The 13525-nt window shown below is 44.1% G+C and overlaps 1 protein-coding gene across 1 annotated transcript in view; it reads right to left on the bottom strand.

Annotated features, from left to right (window-relative positions):
* The window catches only part of LOC126520140 (ubiquitin carboxyl-terminal hydrolase 48-like), a 105917-nt gene that overhangs the window by 16923 nt on the left and 75469 nt on the right, over window positions 1–13525 (bottom strand). The window contains exons 22-23 of the mRNA XM_050169226.2: window positions 9857–9952; window positions 8791–8903 (exon numbers count right to left, since the gene is read on the bottom strand). Coding sequence (XP_050025183.1) covers window positions 8791–8903; window positions 9857–9952 — 209 coding nt within the window. The remainder of the gene's footprint in view (window positions 1–8790; window positions 8904–9856; window positions 9953–13525) is intronic.

Below are 13525 nucleotides of genomic sequence, written 5' to 3' on the forward strand. Positions count from 1 at the left end.
CTTGAGCTGTTTGTTTGTGCTTTAGGCCTTGTCTCATTAATGGTGGTTTTGCTTTTAAGAAATTTTTTTATGGGCATTAGCTGCTTTTCTGATAAGTCTGCGTATCTTAGTGTTAAACCAAGGTTTATGCTTCTTTCTGCGTTTTAGACAACTCCGAGGTATATGCTTCTTATTGAAGCTCGGTTACTTTGTCACGGAAAATAGGCCACAATGCATTGATGTCAGATGCCTCCAATAGGCACAAAAACATTGGATAAAACAAGGCCAGTTCGTTGGAAATGGCATTGAAGTTCCATCTTTCGTATATGAAGACACTGCGTGGTGGTCATGTACGTGTAGGCATTTCAGAAACATTCAGTTCTGCAACAATGGAACTATGGTCGCTAATTCCAGGACATGAATTTGTATGCGCAGCAACATTTTGATCATTGCTTACCAAGTTATCCAGGATAGCGTTAAGCCTAGTTGGCTCATGTACATCTTCTTGTAAACCATAGACACTTATTAGTTCTGAAAAGGCAGAGTAAGCTCGAATTTTTCATGCAGCTATGTTGTCAATATCAGTCTGGCAGGTTGAAGTCCTCTCCCAGTATCACACATTTAAGAATATGCGACAAAACATTGGCAAGTTGAATTAGAGGTTCACCGCTGTGGTCAGGTGGCCAGTAAATTGCCCCAAGAATGATGTTGTTTCCCTGAGGAAATTGAAGATGGCACCACGCTGATTCCCTTATCAAAAACAACTTCTTGGCTGGGAAGGCTACTTGAGATTAAAAGAAACACTCCACCACCATATCTATTTCTATCTTTGCAGTATACTGTAAATCCAGGTGGAAATACTTCTACATCAGATACTGTGTCATCGAGCCATTACTCAGTACCCATAACAATTTGTGCTTTCACTGTCTCAACTATAAATGTAAATTCATCAATGTTGTTTTTTGTGCTACGAGAATTACCCACCAACAGAACTAAAGTAAGTGTTTTCTTGATAGTATCTTTTTTTTGCAATCCTTCATGAGCTAGAACCTTCCACACATCATTCGGTTCGAGATAACTGAGCACGCACCTGGAGAGGAACTGGCTGATGCATGCCAGTATCCCAGGCAAATTCTTGCCCATCAGCTTGTCGTAGCTCAAATGCACTCGATTTTTCTTATCTTGCCGCTTCTTTTTCCCATACTTCCAGAGCAGCCGGCGTTTTTCTTGAACTGCCTTGCTGAAATATTCAGATACGCTATATGACGACCTTTTGAAAATGAATGTGTTTTGCAGTACAGATTCTCTTGCTTACCATCCAGAAAAGCTAGCAACAATTGGACGAGTGCTTTCTTTCTTGTATGTGCCCAGCCAGTGAGCCCTTTCAATTGATATGTCGACTAGCTTTAGCATGTCGGTACAAAGAGACCTGACTAAATTTTCAGATTCTTCCCAGGTTTCCTTTTGGTGCTTGTCTGGTATTCCAAAGAATACTAAGTTAGATCTCTAGCTCCTGTTTTCTAAGTCTTCTATATTATCAAAAAACTTCCTTTCTGTTTCTTCAAGTGCAGTAAGACGTTTTTCAATGATATTAGTTTTAGTAATCACAGTGTCTAGCCTTTTCTGAAGTTTGTCCTGAGTTTTTTAAATGTCTGACAACTTATTCAGCCCGGTTGCCTGTCCCTACTGTAGTTCCTTCAGTATTTCTTCAATCTTACAAATCTGTTCTTGCTCAGCCCCAGTCATAGGGCCAGGGTTTACCTCTACGTCACCGGACAAAAGCAATAATGTCTGTGAAAGAAGAAGAGAGCCCTCTAACAACAACGAATTCATCATGATAACTGCGCACTCGAGAGCAACAATATTAGTCCAAATATTTACTGAGCATTTTAAAAATTTGGGTTGAAACAAAGTTACCTAGTTTTGCAGGACACTATTTTAATCCTGGCGTTAACAGCGCAAAACGTGACACGAGACAAGAAGACGACACCACAACACCACTCGTCTCATGTCTCGTCTACGTTTTGCGCTGTTAACCCCAGGATGGAAAACCAACAAGCCCAAGCTGCTATTCTAGCGAAATACTATTTTAATGTTTAAAGGGTGGAACCAAGTTGGAAATACAAGTGTACAAAGTTTGAGAAAGAATTATCCTGAATTTGTTAAAGGGACCCTCAAACAATTTTGACGATATTGTACAAATGTACCGAGTCATTAGAGTAGGTCTTTTTGATAATTAATTGACGCATCTAAGTGCTCCACGTAAAGCGTGTAATTTATTTTAAGGTTTTAAAAATGTACATCGCTGCCGATTGTGGCACATCGCTTGGCTGAATTTTAAGCCACCCCTACCCATTTGACGTCATTTACCCCAATGACGTTAGTAGCGCGAACTATCCGATTGGCTGCCCAGGGCGTGTCATCAATAATTTTACCAACCTTATGGTGAACAAATGTTCGTGACTGTTGGAATGTTAGTTAATTTATTTCTATAAAAATAAAGTAACAGAGAGAGATGGCACAAGAACAATTTCTCACTACACTTAAGCACTTCCAGAACACAGCAAGCGTCGTCTGCTTGTGTTCCAACATGCTCCATTTTGACGAGAGCTCCGCGGTCAGAGTCGGTCTGTCTTTTCGTGAGCACCATGATTCGACTTTGTTGCGTTGTGGGCTGCAAATGTAGCGACTGGCAATATGTCAAGCTGCGACATCGTGTCCCTCTGCAAGGCAGCAGATGAGTGGACTGGCAGCAGCACATCGGACTGCCACTACCCGATCGGCGCCAGGATTTGCATGTTTGCGGCCGTCACTTTACACCGGAGGATTACTACCGCAATAGCATTTCACGAGTCAGGTATTAGAGTAAACGCAAGCATAAGGGGACCGGGTCTGGCCATTAGACCATGCTGTTTCACGGGATGAGCAGAAGTTCAAATGTGAATGGTCTGCATGGTGCTGCCACCTGGTGGCAGAGATCTCAACCACACACAGTAGCACTAACAAAATGTATTCTTTGCTGCTGGTGTAAATTTTTCGCAGGAGTGTAATCATGAACACATTGGTTTTGTAAATTTTTAGAACGTTTTACACTTGGTTAGAGCAATATTAGCGCTTTGTTTGGCTGGTTGTGCTCTGCGCCAACAGGTGGCTGGACCGTGCAGACTGATCAGGCCATTCACGTACGTCTACGCTAAAGTTCCTTCATCAGCTTGAGTTTATGCCTCCAGTCATCTGTCGAAATGCCAAGCTCGCCTGTGAGTACCGGAATACCAGACACGTACAAAGCTGGGACAGAATGCTCGAAACGCGTGCTGCTTCGATAGCTCTCGCTTGAGGTCGACTGCCAAGCAGATGGCGGAGAGTTTGGAGAGGCTTTGCGTGCTCGCTCCTAGAGAACCGGAAGTCGATGACACGACGTGCCACCATGACGCAGAGCCAGTGAAGGCGGAGCTTAGCCCCGATCACTCGGCTAACGAGTTGAGGAGAAAATGCATGACTACAGAGGAGGGTAACATGCAATCGTCCGTAACTCTCCTAATATGAGACACTTCACACAAATTGTGGCGCGAATGATTAACTTTAGCTGTACCCTACGTGTCTACAAAATTTGTCCGTACCATTTCAGGGGCCCTTTAAGGACTAACTAGAGTTAGCACTAGTGGCCTTTGAAAGATAAGCAATTAATATATGCTACAAAATGACGCTTAGAGCAGACTTAAACAAGAGACAATGCACTACTGAATCCCTATGCAGTATAGCTAAACAAGAAATAAAAAAAATGGTAAAAGTGAAAGGTGAATCCTAACTAAAATATGCAAGAAATTGCAATATGCACAGGTGAAAAGAAAATTACTGGTTTAGGATTTTAAGCCTCATGCCCTTGTCTCATGGCTGAAACCGACACATTCTTTGAATGGCCACACAACCAGCATGCAAGAATAGATGCTCAGAGGCTACAGATTTGCTGGAATCGAGATGACCTCCTTTCGCTAAGTCAAATACATGCTCGAAACCGGCGGCGCAAATGTTGTGCCACGTCTTCAGCGGACTGGGAGTGACATGACGATCAAAAGCTGAGTTGCTATAGTATGCCTTGAACTGTGAGGGCATTTCAAGCTTCCAGCTGTGGGCGGCATGATAGTGTTCACGGTGTGGGGGAAAAGAGGGGAAGCACTCGGCTCCGCACTAGTCAGGACTTGGAAATACAGTCGACAGTTGCTCTACTACAACCGCACAGTCACTGGTCACGGCTGTCTGGTGTCGAGCCATCAGGCAATGACGATACGTTCTCCCTGTGTCCCTAATTTAATCCGTAATCCTTTTATTCGCATCCCCCTCTTTGTATCCATCACTCCACTTTCCTTCTTAACATTCTTTTCTATTAGGCACTGTAACACTCTTCAACATTCACTGATCTTTTGAACGGCACGGCGGCTGCTGACACTCGTATATTAGTGTTTCTGTGTGGACTTGAGATTATTCTCCTACCTGCCCTCCCTCCTGTTCGTTGTGGTGGTGTCTTAGCTTCCCTAGCCCAGCAACCTCATCCTTGATACATTTTGCCTTGCGCAAGTCAACATTCTTTTAAAGCAAAGCTTTTTTTCTTTTTCTCGAAAGCTTGCCCGCGTCGGGGTTATTTCAGGGCGTGTATATACATGGAAGGAGCGTGGCAGAGAGGAAAGAAGACGTGAGAAACTCGTTTGGACGTTGGCACCAAGTCGAATGTGAACAATGCCCTATGCCCTCTGGAGCTACCTAGGCATCTATTGCCACATTAGCCTCTTGACAGCAGTAATTATCAGTGACCTCCTGCAAAATCACTGCAGAAATTGCAGCGCTTATCTTTCTGCTATACCCAAGTCCAGAGGGAAGCTAGATAGAATGGCAGACAGGAAGGTAGAGATGGAGGCAGAGAATGGGTAGACCGACACAGCCGTGAAACGAGTGAATAAAACACAGAACAGCCTTGCCACTTTTAGCTTGCAGTTCCCATACAGGGGCAGGGGGGAGAGGGGTTAGGGAAAAGGTGACGCGAGAAGGCAAGGAAACGCTACTACTATAGACAATAGTTCTGCAGAAACCTGCAACATGACAGCAGTTGCAGGGAAACTGGATAAACTTAAGCTCTAGGTATGGTGACATGACAACCACCTCCTCCTTCTTCGGGCAGCCAGTAGCCCTTGTCTTGCTTTCACATTTAAGCTTTCCCTTCATCCATGTTGCTCATTCAAAGCCCACCTCCTGACACTTTCTGTTCCGTGGTAAAGGGATTTGACCCCCAACCCCCACCCTGGCTACGCTAATGGGCCACTGGACTAAGGGTCCCCTCTCAATCAAAGGGGAAAAAAAGCATTTATCCCTCTCTTGACGCTAAAGAAGACAAGATCTATGTAACTGCACATTAAATACGGAACAAAGTGAATGAATACTGAACATAAAAAAGAGACAGATACAACAGAGATAAAGTCAACATTTAATCATAGAATCACTTGAACTACTATGTACGTCCACCTTGTTCTGTTTACCATCGACACTTCAATCACTTTATTCCAACATCAAAGGAGACATGCAATCAGTCACAACAGGGATGCTGTGAGGTGAGAGCAAAAAGCGATTAAGGCTTGACAAAGGCTTTCACCTTGTTTCAGAAAGCAAAACCAACAGCAGTGTTAGAAAAAAAAAATACAGATTACTTGATAAACCCTTACTTTTTATTTTTTAAGGAGAATAAAGGCAATTTCCCGCTGTTGCCGTGATGTTCCACAAAGTCCTAGTATGATAAGATTGTATCCTGCCCCGTGCGCCGTGGGTGTGCGAGAAAGCTCGCGAGGGTGAGCCCAAAAGAATGGTGGCTTATGCGCGCTGTCTTCTCGTGCGCCCAATGTTGTCATGTGATCAAGGCGACGTGTTCAAATGCGTGCTAGTTCAGTAGGGGATAGGAGCACGCGTCTATAATTTATCCAGTGTTAATGATGTGCATCTCCTCTTCTAGCCCAGTCGTGGCTGCATATGGCTGCCCCAACGCTAAGTGCACTGTCTGCGCACCCCATGTGCCACACCTTGGAAATAACCTGCAATTAGTGCAAAGGTCGTTGAGCCATAATGGCTTCACACACGCTGTGTCCCTGCGCGCCTTTCCACCGCGCCTTACACCCCTCTTTCCGCCGGCTTGACTGGGCGCAAATTGCAAAGAATGCTCCGGTATCCAGTAGCCCAAGCTCATGCACCCGATGCGTTGAGCCGCAGAATTGTCGGCTGCAGCTCTATCAACACGAAATAATTGCACGAATGTGCGGGCTAAAAAATTTAATTCGCGAAATGGTCGCTAAACTACTCGCCTTAGCGGAATGTTTCATGTGGGGTGCGCTCGTGCTGTGCGTTCATGCTGGGAGCAGGGGTCGCTAAACAGACAGTGAGGCATTGTAAGGCGTTAGGGCTCTTGGGTCCCTCTTCCATTCAGAACGCGCAGCGAAGACGAACAAAGAAAGCAGCAAGAGGGCGTTCAACCAGCGCGCCCGGCGCTCGCGTTTACGGCGAAGCGTTCGTAGAGAACGACGTTGCATAAGTGGGGCCGTCAAAAGTCGCGAATGGGATTCTCTGGATCTTCTTCAGACTCGGTTCGGCCGAAGAGTTTGGCGGCGTATGACTCGACAGGCTGTAGTCGCAGGCCCGCCGTGATGCCCGGCTCGCTTTTACTTCCCCTCTCCCGCTCGCTCCGAGAAGCCGCTGCGAAACCTGCCGTTATGTTTCACGCTTTCCTTCTTACCCTCGAAAGTTTCAGAAAACTGTTGTTCTTGTGTGACTTCATGTCACAAGTACAGTGTCTGTATCAGCTGCACAGAATTTTATTAAAAGAAAGGTGAATTTTGTAAGGATATTTCCCGATCGAGATTCTATGAAGTTGTCTTTTTGTGATTACTAGGAACTCGGTAGCGCGAAAAATATGGCAGATAAGTAATAACCATATCCTTAATAATCCCGTAATTAGTACTTTAGAGGAAGCACTTCAATTCGAGAATTGAGGACTCAAAGTCATATTATTAACTCAACAAAAACTTCTTAAACAAAATCGTTTTGGGTGCTACAACCTACAGTACTTTGGCACTGCGGGCGGCGCCCAGTATATGGCAGCAGCGAAAGAAATAAGAAATAGTGCACCACTGACGTTGATCCCTTAATCCTCTCCATTGCGAGTGCAGACCAACAGTAGTGCAAGCTTTCGCTGGCACGGGCTTCATTGCGGCCTTTTCTTTCCTTTTTTATGGTGACGCCAAGAATCGACGCGAAGCGTGCTCTCTTCTGTTCCCAATCTTGCGGTGGTACCGCAGCTCGGATAATCACGTTTGTCCGTATAGCAGCAAATGAAAACAAGGCTTTATTGATCAGAATGAAGAGAACTCGTAATTGTCATAGCATTGGCACCAGCGCAGCGGGGAGGCAGGTAGCGTTTTCTAATAGGGTGGGGAGATCAGCGTCACTGACAAAACAATTTAATTTTTGTTTTCGTTCAGGGCTGCCCGCAGACAAAATACTGCGTGCCATAGTATCTACGACGATTTTTGTGAAGTTGTTGTTGGGCAAGATATGAATGTCGAGCTTCAATTTTGCAAATGCAATATTGCCGCTAAAATTGGTAATTAAAACTTTATTATAAAGATATTTTTTGTTACTTGTGACGTGAGTCATATTTTCCACGATGCGGCATTTGTATTGGCTGCCAAGCCTTACAATCTGACAGAAGGTGTGCACATGGGCTTATCACACGTTATCAGTGCAGCACCCTGTGTTATTTGGCGCAGGAAAAACATTGTGTATATTTGCTGCATTCGCGATCTCTGGGAAAGAAAGCGAAGGAGAGGGGGACCCGGGAACGTGCGCAGTATCCAAGGCGGCTGTACTGGTGCTGAAACCCAGAAATTGTCGATATCCTTGCCTTCCTCGACTACATAAGGGGGGGGAGGGGGTGACAGAAGACCTATTGTCCCCGGGTGCCAGACGACCTAGCTATGCCACTGGCTACCACATGAAGCTTAATGCCTCAAAATGTAAATTAATGAGAATCTCAAGTGACCAAGCAACTTTTACTAATTGCTACCTTAACAACATCTCACTCGAATCAGTATCATGTTATAAGTACCTTGGAGTGCACATTACAAATAATCTCTCATGAAAGCAACATATCGAACACACTACAATCAAAGCTAAATGCATGCCGGGCTACCCAAAGCGCAATTTTCCACTGCCACTTTCTTCTCTAAAGAAACAGCTATATGTCACCTACATTCGACCTAATCTAGAATATGCATCATCTATATGGTACCCTCATCAATTAACGCTATTTAACAAGTAAGAAGCGGTGCAGAATCGTTCCATTCGTTTGATGCTTAACAATTACCAGTGTACGGCAAGCATAACTGCATTTAAACCTCGATGTAACAAAGTCGGTAAAATCGGCAATTCGCTTCGTTATATTGAAATTTCGTTGTACTGAAATTCCACTGTTTATGCAAATAAGTATATAAATATATATATAAATAAGTCTATTTATAGCAAAAACATGACAATGGTTGAAACATATTAGAGGGGTTCTACTGTATACCAAATATACGTAAATTCATACAGTAGATATTCAATTCCCAAACTGAACTATTCGAACATTCTCTATTCAGTTCGATTCAGAGATAGTATTTGAGTATTCGCGTACCTCTAGTGGTAAGATCCTTACAAAATGTGAGAGACTGCTTAGAAGGTAAACACCTAATCTCAATTGTTTGCAGATACCCAAGATGTACATAAAAGATAACTTGCCTGGTTCAGTAATCAGCTTGCCTTCTCCTGGTCCTGGTGACACAGTAATGCACAAATCAGCTGGGAAAAGTCTAACAAGCGATTCCCACTCCTGTGGCCAGATGGCAACCGCTCTGCAAGAACATGGACATAGGAACATGGGTTAGCTCCAACTACTTGCCACTGTGGCATTAAAGTAATGGCTCACACAACCGCCTTCAATATCCTCATGGGTTGCCTATTTCAACTGCATTGCATGATAAAGGCTCCTCTCAAGAGATTTCCAATTAGGTATGCACAGCAATGAATTTCCTGATTACTAAAACTCCATCTAATTTTCTGTTACCTATGACCCCATTTCCCTTCCCTTGGTACCCATTCTGTTACCCTAGCAGTGTACTGGTTATCTGTTCTAGACACGACATGCACAATCCATCTCTCCCTCTTAACCTCAGAGCTGCAATATCACCTAACTATAGGTAGCCTCCAATATACACTATCACCCTTCTATATCTTACTATTATGCCTATCATTCATACTCAGTTGCCAATGGCACTTTCTTTTGCTTCCTTTTAACTTTCTTTGGTGTCCTCAATAACAAAGCATCATAGGTAGTACTGGTAGAACGCACTGATTATAAGCCTTTCATTGCAAGAATAACGATAAGCTGCTGTTCATAACTTCGGAGTGTCGGCACAGTACGCTCAAACCCATTCTCCTTCTTATGTGGATCTCCTTCTATGTGAATCCTGCATAACTATGTAGTAGTGGCCTAGACCAACATAACTTTTCAGTTTTTTTAATGTTTGGTTGCTACATTGCACTGACATGGCTCCATTATGATACAAGCTACATTGTGCGCAGATATGTGAATCAAATGTGCAAAAACAAATGTGATACCCAAAACATGCCAAAGAAAGCAATGCACCTGTTTTGAACAATTCAGGAGGGGCAATTCATCAGCGGTCATTTAGCCAGCAGTCATGTATACTATTGTTGCATTAATGGGCACTGGACAAATTCAAGTGCTTGCTTCACTATTGCGTTGTAGCCTTTCACAACTAAGTGTGCTGTGTCCTTAGCATACCTGTCTTCATCTTGGGGCAGGTGCAAAAGAAGGCCATGTGGACAAAGCAGCTCAGTATTGGCTATGTTTGTGGGCCGCTCCTTTGCCAAGGGATACCTGCATAGTTGGAAGCACAACACATTTCATGCTAAATGCACTTTCTTCAGCATCATGTCTCCCTCAGGAGCTAAAATTGAGGTCTTAGAAGAGCCATGCTGAATTTCTTATGAGAAATTTAACAGAAATACTGCCTTGTTGCTCCAATGTTTTTTTCTCAGTCTTAGCATGAAAGATGCTTGTAAGAGCACTACTGCTGCAATGCATAAAAAGCACAAGTTTAAGAAATTGGCCTAGTCAGTTCAAGACTAACCTTCTGAAAACAGTGTAGATGATGGAACAACAGCAGGAATTTAAACAGACAACACAAACCAGGAGAAACGTGTCAATTCATGCTTTTGTTCTCTCACCTGCACTGTTTTTAGGGTGCATAATGAGCCCTGGAGAATGACATGGCAGAACTTCTTGCTTTCATTAAAGAGGTTAATTGTCACACAGCTCACTTCACTATATGCCCATAAGCATGACCTATGACCCTTCTTAGCTTTAGGAGTAGTAAAACAAGGACCTAGCTGTCCGGGAACCATGGCAGGTACACAACTTTGAAGGAAACACCATAGGCATTTGGGTCTCCAAGGAGCAGGCAAATGTGAATTGGCTTCTGCGCCTGCTATTCTCTATTCATATTGACACGTGTACTTATCTTTATCGGGCGACCACGTTTCGCCGCTTAACAACTGTAATCGCACAGCGAGGGACGCGCCTGCATGAATCCGACGTTTCTGGAAAGTTATCGATGCTTCTACCCGGCTGTCTGTTGTCGCCGAACCTTTGTTATCTGATTTCATCGCGTAACGCGAATGGTGTAGAACTTTGTGGAAGGCACGCGGGTCCAAACGATTAGTCTGGAACATTCGACGACAGCTCTATAAAAGCCGACGCGCTTGACCCGCTGATCAGATTTACGACGATCGCCGACTGTGTTCGCCGCTCTCGTTGTGCTTTAAGTGTAGCCTGTTTTGTGGGCACAGGTTCGCCCAATAAAAGCTAGTTTTTGCCTTTCACAGTATTGCTACTGTGTTCTTTGACGTCACGACTACATGACAATATAGAGTAGATTCCAGATATACTTATATTGTTACGGTGCAACCAAGTGTGGCACCATTCAGAAGACGACGATTTGACGTGTAGAGGTGGAATTGGTCTCGACAGCCATGTTGTTTATGCATTGTTGTCTCTCTTATATATTGTAAATACATCTTTATATGTGACTTCTGCAACAAAAAATTTGTTGAGAGGTGCTGGGTACCCATGACAAACAACAACGGAGCTCCGCAGTGGTCGCCACCTTGGACTGACGGACGAAACAGGACCTGACATGGCGTGGCCCACATCAACGCCTACAACCCCGATGGTTGTGTTGGCTAAGCCACCGGATCCAGGAATGTTCTGCGGCACCGACCACCTCGACATGGAGGACTGGATCACCACTTATGAGTGTGTAAGCACCCACAACAAATGGGATCCGACGATTATGTTGGCTAACTTGGTCTTCTACCTACAAGGCACGGCGAAGGTGTGGTATGACAACCATGAGGAAGAGCTTAACGACTGGGACACGTGCAAACAGAAGTTGAGGGACTTGTTCGGCTGTCCTGCCGAGCGGAAGAGCACCGCTAAGAAAGAACTAGCAATCTGCACCCAGACGTACACAGAATCAATCGTCTCTTACATCCAAGACGTGCTGGCTCTGTGCCGTAAGGCCAACAGCGATATGGCTGAGTCATCTCCGGCGCGATCTTGTCGGCTCGTCTGAACCTTGGGATAACCACCACCCCTTTTTTGCCATAGGAAGTAGACAGCTTGCGCTTTGCTTTTCATTGACGCGGGTTCGGTTTCAAACTTTTTGTTCCTTAAGAGGGTCGATTTGCCACTTACATTCGCAATACGATGAACAAAGAAACGGCGTATCAGCGGTTGTCGAAGCGATTCACTGCCAGGCTTAGCAGACGAGCTCGTCTGCTAGGCCTAGTTGCCATGGCAACAGCCAATCAGCCAGGGGTTATGTTACAGGGCAAGCAAGAGTGGCGCCATCAGAAGACGATTTGACGGGTAGACGTGGAATCGGTCTGAACAGCCATCTAGTTTACGCGTCCCTGTCTCTCTTGTAAATATTGCAAATACATCTTTATATGTGACTTCTGCAATGTAACAATATCGATAATTCAACGTATAAGATATACCTATTTGAAGCTTACCTCAGATTTCTACATCTGTCTGACAATTTCAAGGGATTGGCTTTCTAAGATTTCTAGAGCGAGAACTTACCGACCTGCTTCTCTAAGATCATGTTGAACACAGAAAAGTTTATTTTTTGCTCACATACCTTACAAGCCTTTCATGCTGCAGAATGGTCTTTGATATACTAATTGCAACACTAGCCCTTAAAGCCAGTGTCGCCCAGACGCGAGACTGCAGTGCGCCTCGCACGCGCCAACGTGCTTGCTGCGCATTTTTATTCAAGATAAGGTAGAAAATGATGCACCACAGAAGCAAACTAGCCTGTATGATTTCATGTTGTGCTGCCATCAGTGCATGTGTACTGCGAATCATGCGTCAACGTGCCCAGCCGTGTCTATTTCGATACCAACAATACGCTGTTTAAATAGCCAATCATCATATGTGTCAAAGTGATTTTGCACATTCCTACTCAACATAAGGTAGAAATGGACATGCTGCACAAGCAAACTCGCCTGTATGGATACACGCCATGCTTGGCTGAGTGTCCATTATAACACAGTCAACTTTTGTTAATTTGAACCTGATGCGACCGATGAAACGAAGCCCAGTGCCCGTAGCTTCGTATGCGTTGAAGCGAGAGTTTGCATTGAAGCGAGAGACAGCACGAAGGTCAATTCGCTAGCTGCTGCTGCCGCGCTTATCTTGCTTAGTTTGCTATCGCAAACAATGCTTCGCCTTCTGGGCTAAACTGCGACCTTCTTTTTTTGTTTGTTTGTTTGTGTTTTACTCTTCGCAATATCATGCAAAGAGTGAGTGGCAATATATTGATATTGCAATATCAATATCAATTAGACATCATGACGAAAATTTTGGAAGTGAGGCCTTTCGGATATTACGGACTTTGGATAAAACAGATGTTTTTTGATGGATTACCAGGGTCTATTGTAACGAGAGTCGACTGTATATCGCTCTTCACTCAGAACTTTGCTTTATACTTCGAATAAATATAAACACCGTGCCCCGCATACCTTACCAAGGATACCGGGGGAAAACAACTAAATGCCTTGTATAACGCATAAATAATGGGAGAAAGCGACTCTTCAGTAACTGTTTTCAGAGCACATAAGTAAGCTAAACAGTGCACATTTTCAATACATGTCACCAAAGAATGGCCTTCGTTTTTTTTTTTTTTTCAAAATACGAAAGCATTGCTGTTTTTCTCCTGCCGAGAAAAAAGTAATAGTGTAGTTCTTATTTAGAAACAGCTCGAAAATGAAATCGTCAGTCAGAAGTGACACATGCCTTTGGAAAAAATTTGTCAGTGTTTTATTGGTATTGAAAGGCTCTGCACGTGCGACCAAGGTCATTTTCATGTGCATATCTCTGATAAGT

Source organism: Dermacentor andersoni, chromosome 3 (genome assembly GCF_023375885.2).
Source record: "Dermacentor andersoni chromosome 3, qqDerAnde1_hic_scaffold, whole genome shotgun sequence".
In the NCBI taxonomy this organism is placed as follows: Eukaryota; Metazoa; Arthropoda; class Arachnida; order Ixodida; family Ixodidae; genus Dermacentor; species Dermacentor andersoni.